Here is a 14,891-nt window from a genome sequence, read left to right as displayed (position 1 = left end):
AAAATTTAAAAAAGCCTATGAAATCTGTTTGCAGCTTGACTTTGCACTTGGCAGTGTTTAGAAGTGTGTCACTGAACAACTACAGCCAAGGGGAGGAACTCCATTATTGTCCAAGGACAGCTGAAGGATGAACAGAAATGCTGGTATTCCAGAACAGGTTCCCAGCAAGGGCAGCAAATAACAGCAGATGATCAGACAACAGGCAGAGGTACCAAGTGGCCATAATCAAAGAACAGCTTTTATTGGCCAAAATAACCAAGAAACCATTTTCTTCCAAAAAACAAAACCCCCAAACTCAGTGGTAAATCTTCACTAAGAAACTGAAATGCAAACAAACTCTGCATAAACTTGACCGTTCCCATTCATCCTCTGAAGTATTCCTCCTCCTAAGTCAGCTGTTCTCCTTCACCCTCCTGCACCACCAGAAGTAGGAGAATGGCAAAACTCAAAGTCATTTAGGACAAGAGAACAAACACATGGGGAGGCATGAGTCTGTCCATTTACACACATGAAAGAGGCTGTTGCTGTTTGCAAACATCTTACAAACTTACCTGAAAGCAGTAACCTCCTCATTTCTGGAGATACACACATTTTACTACACAAACTATAGTTTTGTGGTGTTTTTTTGTTTTTAATCCCAGGATACAGGTACAGTTGTGGCCTGTACAGGTTGTTACAACTCAGACACCACCTGCAGTTTGTCAGTTTACACTTCTCTATTCAGAAAACTTGGAAGCTAAAAAACCATAAAAATTGGTTAGAGTTCTCAAGGCAAATCATAATTTTAAACTCTGCATTTACTCATGCCACTAAAACAAATACCAGACAGAGAAAGCAGGTACCTAAGAAAACCTTGCTCTCCCTGGTAACTGAAATGATGGTGGAAAGAAAAAAATATGAGACCGAGAGAGAGAGAGACAGAGATACTGGGGTGCAAGACACCAGGTCCAATAGAGGAATTCTCAGGAGTATTTTCACTAATTTCTCAATTACAGGGTGTACATTATGAGAAACCATTAAAAAAAGAGATCTGGTTCATAAACAGTTATGCAAATTTGTTCAACTTACATAAGTGAAAATTTAAGAAACAAAAAGAAAAAAAAAGCGTCTTAAAAAAAAGTCAGTATTTACACACTGTTTCTTTAAAGATCCCACGTGTCTGCACTGAGCTGAGTGCTGTGCACACACCTCTGAGGGTGTGTGAGCGCAGAGAGCCACAGCACTTCCCTGACAGCAGGGAAGCAACACGACAGAACTAATGGGAGTTACTGACTACTATTGCTGCTGTGCAGAGAACAGCACCGTGTGTTTGACAGAGGAATTCCACTGGAAACAGTCTCCTGTCCTAATCTAGACATGATTTTACAAAACATCTAACACCTGTACTACACCTTTTGTAAGAAAATAGAAAGCAGCTTTCAGCTGCAGTTCTTCTAAACTACTGCAGGAAGGTTTCTCTAGGTACTTCCTAAATTGGCAACCATCTGAGGTAATCGATGATGCTGTGCCAGGAGCATCCTTCACTTCTCGCCGCCTGCACCAACTGTCGCCTCCTTGTTGAGTCCTCTGATGGACAAGTCATAAACCACCTCCTCGATCTTCTTGACATCGTATTTCAGGCCATCGTAGCGCTTCCTCAGGGAGTCGTTCTTCAGGTTGAGGAGGCGGAAGCCAGAATCCAGCTCGTTGATAAAGGTTGAGATGCGGAGAGGGCGAGAATAGTCCCCAGCTGTGACACTGTTCACTGCCAGCCTGGCCTGCCAGAGACAGCAGAGAGCACAGCACCCACATCACATCACAGTCCCCACCAGTCACTGTGCCAAACGAAGCACTTGTGGTCCTGGCAGTCAGATTATTTGTACTTAGAGCTACTTTTTTGTTGAGCATAGTTCTGGATTTTCAATCAAATCAAAATTTAAGTTTAAATCTTAGAAGTATCACTGAGGACCATGCAGAGAAGCATCTTGCCTCTGAACAAGTTCAGATCAAGGTATTGTGTATCATAACTGCCAAGAACAACTTGATAAAGCTAAAAAACACATTACTTCTGTTTTCAAGGTCAGTTTCAAACCAAACACATGCATGCATATCTTTCTTACCAGCTCACTGGCCAGAGTTAATACACCAGAAAGATAATCTTCAATGTCCAGGTGAAAGCCCCGTTCTCGATCAGCTTCAACTGAGACAAAAACAGAGCAGTGATGAGGTGGTGCTGAACATGACCAAATCCAGCCACCTGAAATTGCATTTGTTTACTGGTGCTAATTTGAAATATCAAATTTATGAAATACTATTACAAAATAAAAGTCAGCCTTTTCCTGTATGTGATGTAATTAGAGCCGCTCTGTTCTTGATTCAGCATCTTGTACATCCTCAACTGTACATCCAACAGAGTAACTGGATTTACATCAATATACAGGAGGTATTTTCCTTATTTTTTCCAAATCTTTTGCTCTGTGAAGATACAATTCTTTTATGGCAAAGAATTTAATCTGTTTTACACACTTTTTAAATACCAAAAGCAAGAAGTTAGAGAAACAAGCTCTCATCTTTGTGTTGTGCTTTTGGTACACTTACACACTTTGAATGAATGACCTTCATTGATGAAGAACTTATTAATGACTAAGTACTTTGGTTAACATTAGTTTTGCCAATTTCCGTCGACTTCTGAGAATTTGTTGTTTATATAATGAAATCAAATACCAGATAAAGTCTGGAACTGGTTTCTCAGGAAGAAATTAAGTTCTGCTATTTCCCTGTACCTGTGAAAGCTACAATGTCTAAGGCCACAAGCTTTTTGTTATTGTTTTCTTTCTACAACATTAACTTACTCCCAAGTATTTCTGCAACAGCTTCTCGGGTCACTAATGTTTCTGACTCCAAGTAGACTACAAACGCTGCCAGGAACACCAGCCGCTGCAGCACAAACCTCCAGTGCTCATGAAACCTGCAAGAGAAACACCAGGGCCAGGTATAAATAATGAATGTTTATTACTGGGGTGTTAGGCAACACACACACATTCTCTGTGTGTTGTGTTTTCTGCCTTAACACATGCACTTTGCAGTATTTTTGGTTTATCAAAATGACACCAGCTAAAAGACATCTCCTTGGTACTCCAGAACTCCTCACCCAGGTTACCACACCAGACACTGACATTTGCTCACCCCTCTCACACACCTCCTCAGCTCCCACACTTTTCCAGGCTGTGCTGCCCACAGACAGCCAGAGCTTTCCCTCAGCAGATCTGAACTGACAAGATTCCTGTTCTTTGAAATGTTCTTGCCAGGCACTGTCCCCTTCCGGCAGCAACGGAACACAAAGGTGACAACTTGATTTAGTGTCTGCAGAACCAAACAGCCATTTCATGACAGATTTAGAGCTCTGCTTCCAGGAACGCCCCAAACTGAACAACTTAACTGAAATTAATGGAGCAGCAAATGCCCTGCTCCCAGATACAAGGGCAGCTCCAACTTCTTAAGCTTCCCTTTTTCTTTTTAAAGAAAATTTCTAGAAAAATAATTCAATACTGAGTATTTCTGGTGAAAAGTTAAAGTGTTTGAGCAAAAGCATTTTTTATCTATGCTGATAAAAACCTCACACTTGTCTACCATGATTTACTTTTCAAAGAGAAAGCATTCAGCCCATCAACCTTTACATCATTATTCCAAAGCAATGATGCCAAATGCCAAGCAATTCCCATACATATCTGTGTCTGGTTGTGTGTGATCCTGCACACCTGTAATACTGATCAGCAGGAAACTTGGTCTTCAGGGACTCCATCTGTGTCCTCACTGTACCAAAGTGCTCACGAGCCTTCTGACACTTCTTTGGAACTGAAAAAGAAACAGCACAGCATTTGGGGAATGAATACACTCAGGAAATGGGTATTTGAGAGGCAGCAGAGGTTTGTAAACAGAGTTTCCCAGTGTAAACAGTGCTATTTACACTTCTTTCTTGCTCAAGATAGGCTACTGACACTTGGAATCAACCTGAGAAGTATTCCTGGTGGCACCATGAGCCACAGAGGTAAAGCAGAAAGACTCTGGAATTCCAGCCTGTCTGATCTACTCTGGGCCTTGGTTTGGAACTTGAGCCAAGATGTCCCAGCAACAGCCAGATCCCAAGCAATGGAACAGCACTGCACACAGCAGCTGGCTCCAAAGGAAGCACACACCAAGCACTGCTGTCAGGCAACTCTCACAGTCAAAGGAAAAGAAACTTTTCTTTCTCTATATTAAAATATTATCCTATTTTTTTTTCTAATCCATCAGAATTTGGCTACATGACGTGCAACATCCCTTCAGGAAACTGCATTTCCTGCTTTTTACGATGTATTTGCAGAGCCTGGGTTGCAGCTCTGCAGAGGAATGATCTCTCGTTCCCGCAGCAGCCACTGCCACCTCCCGTTCGCCGACAGAGTTACAGCCCCGCTGCAGTGCCTGCAGTGCCGGCGGCCACAGCGTCCCTCACACAGCCGGGTCACAGCCCGAGGAAGGACAAAGATCAACCTGGCAGCCCTCCTGCATCTCCATGTGCAGAGGCCAGGACTGTTCACAAAAGCTGCATCTGAAAGCTGGGATGGTTTTCAGCAAACAACACCCACGAGGAGTCACTCTAGGGTGATTATAAAACTTCTGTTAATAACACATAGTTTCTGTTTAGAAAATAAAAGAGAGGAGAATGACATGGAAAAAAAGGAAAGTTTCAGGAAGCAGCATGTGGGAGTGCTCCATGTGGCAGCCAGGATGAAAGAGCTGTGTGAAGCTCACTGAGAGCTACAGGGCTGCCTCTGTCAGGTGAGCATCGTGTGGCTGGGGGACAGTAAGGAACACATTCCCGTTTGGGCTCTGCAGAGGCACCTGTGACAAAGAGAAACAATCCTTACTGCAAAGGCTCAGACAATGTCCAGTGACACACACTCAGCCCCAGATTCAAACTGATGCTCTGCAGCCTCAAGAGCAAGGACAGAGGTGTCTCTGGGGCTGTGTTGGCCCTGCCTGTCACCAGGCCACAGCAGATGCAGCACACGCTGCCCTGCCCAGCCCTCCCAGCAGCTCTCCAGCTCCAGCTGGGACAAGCACCAAGGAAGCCTCTGGGAGATGACATTTTAAAAGCCACTGGCTGGTATGGGAAGCTGTCCTCCATCAAACTCCCAACTATCCCATGGTTTTACTAACAGAGCTGAATTTGATGACAAATTCACAGGTCTGCTATCACAAGTTAACTCTTGACCTATAAGGCATTATTTTTGCAATAATTATAAGATGAGGCTTTGGGGGTTTTGCTTGATTGTTTATTTATTTGTGGTTTTTTGGTTTGATTTTTGTTTGTTTGTTTGTTTTCCATTTTTTCATTGGTTTTGTCCTTTTTTTAATTATTCCAAATCTCTTCTCAGCCTCCTCAAGTTCCAGGACCAGCTGTCTCCAGGAATTAAAAATCAAGTGAAAATACACTGAGTTGAAGATGGGCCTCTACAACTACATACCTGAAGTTGTTCCCCACACAATGACCATGGATGTTCCCAGGTTAGAGAACTGAACCTGTGCAAATAACCACTCAGCAGCTCTGATTTCCAGCACTGCCAGGTTTCCCAGCAGATGGAACCTGCACTTGCCTGCACAGCTCAAAGCTCAGGTGCTGCTCATTGCTGAGCACAGACCCTCTCTGAGGCCAGAGGAAGGCCAGGCCTCCAGCCCCAGCCCCAGTGTGCTGGGGAACCTCATCAGGCTGAAACAACCCATCAGCTCTGCAAGGGAGAAACACAGCACCCGGGGAGGCTGCTCCTGTTTCCCTTCAGTGGCCTGCACAAATTCCTCTCAAGACTTTCCAGCAAAGTCAGGATGGGTGCTTCTTCTCACAAGATATTAACTGACTGGAGAAAACTACCTCTTAATGGACATATTTAGGTTTATTCCAGTAGTGCCATCAGTAAGCTGAGAAATGAGGGGGCAGAAAGAGCAGATCTGACACCTGGGCATGCAGAGCTGCTCTCGTGGCCTGGAGGAAATGGGCTGGCCCAGAAACATTCTGTCCAACACCAGAGAAGCCTGGAACCAGGCTGATGACAACCCAAACCTCCAAAGCTGCAGAACAATTCCTGCTACCACTCAAGCAGACATCAAGGGCAGGTCCTGCTGTTTCAGCCCTTGCAAATTCTTTTTACATTTTGCCGCATTAAGCAGATTTTATACACACAGACAGAATGTGTTTGTACAAACGAGATTGAAATGTGTTCCCCTCATCCTAGCCCATCCTGAATACCCCCTCAGTGCTCAGGAACACAGCTTTTTGCGGTGTGGGGTGAAGAGATGAGACTGATAAGAGGCCCAACAAGAGATGATAACACAATTTCTGCGCAAATCACTTACAGGGAGACCTAAAAGCCAACTCAGCAGCCCAGGATGTGAATACCTGGAAAAGAACACACTGCTCTATACCGAGACAGAAAAGCACCATGCTAGGGAGGGAGAAAGGGACAGAACGGAGCCCATAACGCTGAACGGCAGCTTTACTGCTTGTCTGGCTTGAAACCTCGCAGCTGCGCCCTCCTCTCCGCAGCTGCCTCCGGGAAACCCACGCTGAAGGCCCCGGGAGAGACTGGACCCTGGAGAAGGGTCCCGGGACAGGGCACCCGCGTGCTCCCAGGGGCACTCCCGCCCCGGCTGTTCTCCGCGGGACTCACTGTGCTGGAAGCCGGGCCCCTGGTGCACGCCCTGCAGCAGCGTCAGGATCTCCCGCGCCGTCTGCTCCAGCGCCTGCACCACCTTCCGGATCTCCTGCGGGCACAGCGCGCCGTCAGCCGAGCCACAGCCACGGCGGCACCACCCCGTCCCGTTCCCGTTCCCGTTCCCGGTCCCGTTCCCGGTCCCGCCCGCCCCGGCACCTCTCGGATGTCCTGGTCCTGGCCGAGCGCTCCCTGCAGCGCCGCGAACATCTCGCTCACCGACATGGTGCCGCCGCTTCCCGCCCACGGGGCCTTCCGCGCCGCCGGCGCGCGCCTGCCCCGCCCCGCCCCGCCTGCAGCGCCGCGCCGGGCTGCCCCGCGCACCGCCTGAGCGGCCCGAGCAGCCAGCAATGGCCGTGGGAGCGGCTGGGAGGGTGCCCAGAGAGTGCTGCTCGCCCCGGGGGTGCAGCTGGCCGCTCCCAGGGCGGGAGTTTGCCGCCCCGGCGGTGTCGGTGTCCCAGGCCGCCCTCCCGGTGCGGCGGGGCTGGGCCCGGTGTGGCCGCGCGAGGGCCCGTCCGCCCCGTTGCCAGGAGACGGCGTCTGGCCGCGCGGCGCCGGCGCGAGGGCAGTGACGCACTTCCGGCGGCCGCGCGGAGGCAGCATGGCGGCGGGGGAGGCCATGGCGGCGGAGGTGCCCGCGGGTACCGCGGCCGTGAGGGCGGCGCCGCTCCTGGCGCTGGAGCCGCGGCTGCAGCGCCAGTTCCAGCAGAAGGTGCAGCGGGCCCGCACCAAGCGGACGGCCAAGGTGAGCGGGGCTGCCCGGCGGGGCGGGGACGGCGCGGTGAGTCCCGGCCCGGGCTGACGCGGTCTCTGTGCCCACAGGAGGAGCTGACGCCCGGCGTGGTGTTCGTGGGGCATCTCCCGCGGGGCCTGTGCGAGCCGCAGCTCCGCGAGTACTTCGGGCAGTTCGGCACGGTGACGCGGCTGCGGCTCTCCCGGAGCAAGAAGGTGAGGAGCGGTCCGTGTGGGGCCGTGACGGGGCCGGGCCGGGCCGGCTCCGTGCCCGCCGGGGCTCCCCCGTGCCCAGCGAGGGCCCTCGGAACGCGCAGAGCCCGCTGCGCCCTGAGGCCCTCGGGAGCCCCTCGTGGGAGCGGCAGGGCCCGGGGCTGTCCCCGACTGCCAGGCGGCGGCTGGGGCACGGCTCTTGTGGGCCTTTTGAACGTGAGTAAATTCACTCCAGTGGGAAATGCTGGAGTGCTCCGGTTCAGGGTACAACTGAAGTGCCACGATTCTATTTTAACTTACTTGCTGTGTTGGATAAAGCTAATTTTTTCTCACTTCGGGGTTTGGTGTCACATTTTAAGATTACTGTATAAGCATGGAACAGTGGAACAGCAGCAATGCAGGGTGGCTTTGGGGTTTTTTTGGCAAGTAGATACCCGTGAGCAGTTTGTTTTGTGTGCAAATATATATTTTACAAATAACATGATACCAATTTAGGACCAAATCTGTCTTTCAGGACTGAATTGCATTTCTCACACTTTCAGCGACCTTTGTGAATTTAGCTGTCGTTAGCTGAGAATGGGCTATGACTTTAGAAGAATAAAATAATTTTAATAGAGCTCTTCAGGTACCAAAGCACTGTTTGATGTTTCTCCCTTGTCTCACAGACTGGAGCCAGCAAAGGCTATGCATTTATGGAGTTTGAGTCTGATGATGTGGCCAAGATTGTTGCAGACACAATGAACAACTACCTGTTCTCTGAGAGACTGCTGAAGTGTAAGTATAAGCTGAGTTTAAGTTCTCTAGCATGCAAAGGAAACTTGTGGTTATTTCATTTATCTTTTTCAACTGTGCATAGAATTTTAGGTTTTTTTTTAATGAAGTTTTGTCCCAGAAGTATTTTCTGTGGGGCTGAGCTTTTCATCATGTGTAAAGATTTTCATCATGTGTAAAGAACATGCTCAGCAGGCTTTTGGTCACTAGTGCTGGTTTTTCCTCTGGGCTGATGTTGCTCCTAGTGACTGTGTAACACGAAATCTCAGGACAAAGTTGGGTTTGCTGGAAAGATCATTCCTTTCACATGGACATTCTTTGGCATTTGCAACTGCTGCAGTTGATTAAATCACTGAGTTTCTCAGTCATGGTAACAGTAAAACTTTCTTTGTAAAGGATTATAAGTTGATGTGTTGTTGTGAAACAATTTTGTGTGATCTTTCTGGATGAAACTGTTAAAGTGTTTTATCCATCCACCCACGTTGTCATTGCAAGAGTTCCACACTGCTGTCTCCTTATCACAAAGTTCCATACCTTCTTGGTGTTTCTCAGAGCACTGACTCTTTCTTCTTCACAAAGCAGCCAGCTGACTCCAGCTCCCCTCTCACCCAGCCACCCCACTCTTTTATAGCATCTGCTTCTCATTGCTTACACCTGTGGCCTGGTAAAGTCAGGCCTGTTCCTAATCTTTGATAATTGGCCCAGCTGCGACTCCTCAGGGGTAAGATTACTTTCTACACCATCTTTATTTTCTTGTATTCTATCCCCCTGCACACCCACCCCCCCATTTCTGTGGCTGGCTGAGGGTGCAGTGTTGGTTTCTTTGTTCCTGGCTCGCTGAGCAGCGCGGTGTTGTGGCTGTGAGCTGTGCTGTGTGAGTGCCCCCGGCAGGAGGGGGAGCCCAGCTGTAACCCGTGTGCTGTGCTTGCTGCAGGTCAGTTCGTGCCTCCTGAGAAGGTCCACGAGAGCCTGTTCCAGGGCTGTGACAGGATGTTCAGGCAGCCCTCGCAGCCGGCCGTGCGGCGCTACAACCGCGTGCGCTCCCTGCTGGAGAAGGCCAGGATGACGCAGCGCCTGCTGAGGAAGGAGAGGCTCTTACGGAAGAAGCTGGCTGAGAAGGGGCTGGACTATGACTTCCCAGGATTTGTAAGTTTGGCATTGTTTCAGTGAGTGTTTTAAGCAAGATGTGTTTCTAGAGTTGTGCTGAATGCATGGAAATCATGTGTTTTGTGTGGAACTGGCAAAAGAGCTGGAGCCCCAGGGAGTCTCACTTGTGTTGGGAACTGTATGGAAGCTCCAGGAATTCAGTGTGGTGCTGTTGCTGGGCTGCACTCCATGTGCCTGCATGTTTACTTGTAGAGAAATAATAGGTAACAGCAAAGGGCAGATGTCCCTTTTGTTCTGTTGGTACAAGCAGTTGGATATTCTGTGGTTTAATACTGGAGTGCAGATCACCAAAGAGCAGAGGGGCTTTGGCAGAGTGGGGCTTTGGAGGCAGGTCCCAAAACCAGAACTTCTGTCCACAGCCCTTGCATGTTCCTCTGCAGAGTGCTTGGGTCAGGTACTTGAGTTGTGAGCAGTTAATGCTGTTTAACATGGAATATTTTATAAATGCAGAGGAGCACATTTTCTTGTGTTGCTTTTGGTGTTTTTGTTCAAACCAGATCACCTCTGTATCAGTCAGTTTGTTTCTTTAAACCTATTTGCTGTAACAAAGGCTTTGTAGTTATGAAACAAATCTTATGAAGTGTTCAGTGACTGCATTTTCACACAAGTGTGTAGTGATCCACCTGATCTGTCTTTCTTCCTAGGCTGCACAGGCGCTTTCCAAAAAGAGGAAAAAAGTTAAAACATCCAAGAAAGCAAATCTGAACATTTCTTTGAGCAGCCAGGTAAGACAGACCAGTCCTGGTGGTGTCCAGTACCACCATTCACATGGGGGCAGGTGTTGGAAGTCTTCAGCTGGCACCTTAATACTGATTTCAACACACAAAAGCTTTAACATTGTTTTCCTGAGAGATGTTTGTGCCAGAAGTAGCTCCTTTGAGATGTTTTTATACTCTTGAACTGAGGATGGTGATAGAATCCTCGTGGTTCCTTCTCCTGTGAGATTGTTTAGTAGCAAAGGCTTCTGCTCAGCACGCTGTAACCAGCAGTGCCTGTCCCTCAGTGCTGTCTGCCTCTGCTGTCCAGCACTCCCTTGGTACTGCAGGGTGCTGGGGCACCTGTACACCCCCGCACCTGTGCTTTACTCTGGGATGACACGATCTCCTTGATGGAGTCCTTCTGTTGGACTGTGTTTCAGTGCCATCCTGTTTTGATAGAAAGGGAGTTAAATTGTTGATACAGTGCAGTGCTGTCTGTCCCCATTTCCATCTGTGTTGTCCCTCCTACCCTGCGCTCTCCAGGCACAGTAGTTAGTGGTTTGGAAACAAATGCCAGGTAAAAGTAGAAGTAGGATGAAAGGGAAGTTCAAGCCATAAGGACTGAGATTTGGGATATTGGCAGTCTAAAAAGTCTAAGACATTAACATTTCTGTTTCATCATTGTTGTGAGTTGTGATGTTGAGTGTTTGGGGATTTTTATTATTACTGGGTTTACTTGTGATAATTGGGTATGGCTGTTTGTGAGGCAGACAGGATAACTAATACATTCTGTCAACTGAGTTCTGAGGGCTTACTGAGGTAACAAAGCTGGGATGTTTCAGCTCTGTTGTAAAATTGAATGTGGCATTTCTGTATGCCAGTCTCAAATATACTCCCTCACCCCCCACCTCGTTGCCCTTATTATGTTCCACTTGACTTTCATGGTGCTTTGAGTCAGGAAATACAAAGTTTAGAAGGGAAATGTGCATAACAGCATGTTAAAAAATGTGAGTTAATTTCCATTTGCCTTTCACATACACATTCACCTTCTTTGAAGGTGACGCTTCTGTCCAAAGAAACAATGTCTACAAAAGTAGCTAGTTACAAAATGTAAACAGTTTTCTGAAGGAGAGCTGGACTGGTGTCTTGTGGTACCCCAGGGCAGGGACAGCTTTTTCTGGCAGATGGCTTTGCTGTGAATCCTGTTTTTGTGATCTCTTCAGGATCCTACTCCAGTGTGTACTCCAGCAGTGCTCGAGCGCCGGAAAGCTGCTCGGATGGATGATGACACAGAGGATGATGAAGTAACTCTCAGGCTTCCCTCTGCCAGCGGTAAGAACGCTGTGCAGAGACCAAAGAAGCAGCCAAGGCAAAGGCCAAGCCTGAAGAAACAGAAACAGACTTAAAATTGTTATGCCTGTAGCCATATTTTTCTCAACTTAAAAACTTTTGAAGTGGAGCTTCTACTGGGTCTGCTGCCCTGGCTTGGTCCATCCTGCCTAGACTGTTTCAGGCTTTCCTAGGCAAGGACTCTGCTCACAAATCCTGTCCCTGTGGTTTAGCCATCAAGGGACATAGGAAGATATCCTTGACTTTGTGCTCACAAGTGCCCGTGCTGTGACACAGCTACAATAGTCCAGAATCTTCAGTTAATTTTATAACTCGTGTCTAGAGCTCACTGTTTGGAAAGAAAATGTGAGGCTGTCCATTCAGAGTTGGCTAATGCAAGCAACTGTGTCTTAAATTTATAATTAATGACAGGTTATTAAAGAAATTACCATTTTTCAACTTTCTTTGCTCTTGGTAATGGTTCTTCTGTTTAACTGAGTATGTTTTGTGAAAGTTCTCACATATTTGCACTGATGGAGGCTCTTGAGAAGATGCACCAATAATCAGAGCAGTCTGAGTTCTACTGGCAGTTCTGTTGTCCTTTGTCACTGCATTTTAGTTTCACTGCTTGCATGAAACCGAGTGTCTTCTGCTCCAGGGGGTGATAAGCACATTGAAATATTGTAATAACCAGGAGTGCAAAGGCAGATTTTGTCAGCAGTAGTATGAGTTCAGAGAATTGAGTGTAGCTTTTTGTAATGCATTAAGATTCATTCTTGTTCCAACTAGCTTGTCATTGCAGATGGCAGGTATCCAGTCCTGCTTGAACAGGCAGTTTGTGCAGTTAGAATTTGATTTTAGTGCAGGTCTGAGATCTGTAGAACTCCCAGATTGGGTTCTGTGCACATACTTAGCCTTCATCTTTTGTTGTCTTAAACACTTTATTGTTGTTGGCTGCTGGTCAGGCTTGGCAGAAGATTTTAGAGGAAAGCCCAGGTGATAATAACCAGCTGGGTAGGTGGCTGGCACTAATTTCTTGGCTATTTTAGTTGAAGTCCTGGCAGAGAAAAATTAATCTAAACCTTGCAGATTGGCCTTGCTGCTTCTGATCTGTCTGGCCTGATCACTGGAATAATCGTGGGATCATAATGACATTGTCTAGGTGACTCAGATTAGATCATTCTCCTTTCTTGAGGATGCCACTTGGATGAGTCCATCTTCATATCAAATGCTTGTCACCTTGGGCAGGCCAGGGGAATCCCCTCACCAGCCCAGTGCTCACAGACAGTCCTTGCCTTTCAGTGGAAGTGTTGGTGTGAACATCTGCAGGCTTCCTTCCCTGTGCCTTGTTTGATGGGAAACAGGCAGTGCCTGCACCCCAAACCCCTGGGAAATACACACTCAATTGAGGTTTGAGATACATGACCACCACAGTGGTTGGCAGAAATTGCTTGTCTGTGTTTGATGTGCAGCTCTGAAAAACTTCTACCTTGACATCATACAGCAGAGAGCAGCAGAAAATAAGCAAAATGCATCTGCCCAGAATAGACAGTTTTCTTTTGAAGTCCATGTTTCTGACTTTGTGCTGGGCACATGAAGATGGCTGTTGAGTCAGGATGAGGCGGAAATGTGGCTCGTTCCTCCTGCTGGGAGCCGAATGTGCTGACACCGGGGGGCAGCACGGCGCAGCTGTGTGGCCGTGCCGCAGCACAGGGCTTGCTGGGGAGCCACGCGTTTGTAAGGAAAGCCTCTCCCCTCTGCGGGCAGTGAGTGCCTGCACTGCTGGGAGTCACGTCTCTAACACGCCTTGAGAATACATGAGAAACCTGACACTGATCTGAACCAAAAATGCCCATTTCTGTGGTGCTGCCTCAAGTGCTCCTTCCTAGGTTCTGAGTTAAAGTTGCTCTTTAGAAAACTTTGTTTATCCAAAGTAACTTCTCTGGTGCAGTTCCACATTCCCCAAAGCCTGAGCATCTTCATTCCTGTGCTTCCCATTCCAGTGCCTTGGCCTGCATTTTGAACATGGAGTTGCTTTCTTCCCACTCTGTTTCTGTTGCTGTGCTCATCTCTGTGCCCAGTGTTCTGCCCCTGCCTGTGTCCATTTGCTGCTTTGTTCCATGTTTGACTCAGCTTCTCATGCTGCTTGCAGTGCCAGGGCTGTCCTGTCTGGCTGCAGGAGCTCCTGCATGTCCCCTGCATGAGGGACTTTGGCTTCTGGAGGTCTTTTGGAAAGGTTTGTGCCTTTAAGCTAAACTCCTGGCTGCTGCTGGCTCTCCAGAGTCACATAGCAGTGTGAGCCTCGATGGGAAGACGTTCAAGAAAACTGCTCACAATAAGGGTTGCTTCCTGCTGTAATTTTCCTTTCCCTTCCTTTTGTTTGTTCATCTTCCTTCAATTGAGATCAGCTTAGATGGCAACTCTGAACAGCAAGGAAGCAAAATTCTGTGTTGTTTGAGGAAAGCACAACAATACCCAGGCTACAGCAAGGGGCTCTCGGCAGAAGGCAGCTTTTCTTGGTGATAGCTTCTGTTTTTAGGCTGCCTGTGTTATTAATACCCTGCTGTCCAGGGAGATGTACGTAAGCAGAAATTCAGACACCTGATACTTGCCAAACATAGTTTCCGTAGCAAGTGGACAGATGTGCTGTGTCATGAGTTATGCCCCAGTCCCTGCACTGATTTTTATTTCTCATTTCTCCGGTAATTTGTTTGTTCACCTTGGACAAACACAAACCTCCTGGCCACTGATTTTAGGGCAGGCTCCAAGTTGTTTTTACTGGGATGCTGGGAGTATTGGGGCTGTGGTTTCAAGGCATGACTTGCAAGTGCTCTGCCTTTCAGGTATGAGTGACTTTGTGCAGCTGTTTTGCTGAACACTCATGTATGTATTAATCTTTGCAAGCTTGAGAAACTTAGGTGCTAGCCAAGCCTGCTAATTTACACTCATTTATTACAATTTCTCTGTTTTGGAGGAGGGAGCAGGGTTTAAGAGTGTTCACCATTTCCTGGCACTGGAAGTAAAAGAATACTGGAAGTAAAAGAAGAATGGGGAGTAGGGAGGGTGAAAAAGCAGAATTGGCTGCAAGACAGAGGGGAGAAAGGAATGATGAATACAATGCTCACCTCTCAAGACAAAGATACTGGTGAATGTTGCAGGGTTCGAATGCTCAAAATTAAAGATGCAGTTTTATGTTTTCCTACTACTAATTTTGCCTGTTGGATGTGCTGTGGGGTGCCCAGGCTGCATAAGGAGT

General features: G+C 47.7%; 2 protein-coding genes across 2 annotated transcripts; one reads left to right on the top strand and one right to left on the bottom strand.

Annotated features, from left to right (window-relative positions):
* Window positions 1-220: 220 nt before the first annotated feature.
* Window positions 221-6,977, bottom strand: TSN (translin). Its single transcript, XM_058028417.1, has 6 exons — window positions 6,885-6,977; window positions 6,684-6,777; window positions 3,738-3,834; window positions 2,832-2,947; window positions 2,100-2,179; window positions 221-1,757 (listed from the first exon to the last, which is right to left on the bottom strand). Exons 1-6 carry the CDS (start codon window positions 6,948-6,950, stop codon window positions 1,521-1,523), a joined length of 690 nt encoding a protein of 229 aa, XP_057884400.1. The 5' UTR covers window positions 6,951-6,977; the 3' UTR covers window positions 221-1,520.
* A 344-nt stretch (window positions 6,978-7,321) lies between these two features.
* Window positions 7,322-12,097, top strand: NIFK (nucleolar protein interacting with the FHA domain of MKI67). Its single transcript, XM_058028034.1, is given in 7 exon segments — window positions 7,322-7,470; window positions 7,548-7,673; window positions 8,336-8,444; window positions 9,376-9,587; window positions 10,253-10,333; window positions 11,530-11,674; window positions 11,677-12,097. Coding segments are annotated over 7 exon segments (870 nt in total). The 5' UTR covers window positions 7,322-7,326; the 3' UTR covers window positions 11,730-12,097.
* Window positions 12,098-14,891: the final 2,794 nt, after the last annotated feature.

Source organism: Melospiza georgiana, chromosome 7 (genome assembly GCF_028018845.1).
Source record: "Melospiza georgiana isolate bMelGeo1 chromosome 7, bMelGeo1.pri, whole genome shotgun sequence".
NCBI classification, from domain to species: Eukaryota; Metazoa; Chordata; class Aves; order Passeriformes; family Passerellidae; genus Melospiza; species Melospiza georgiana.
This window is presented reverse-complemented; position numbering and strand designations above follow the sequence as displayed.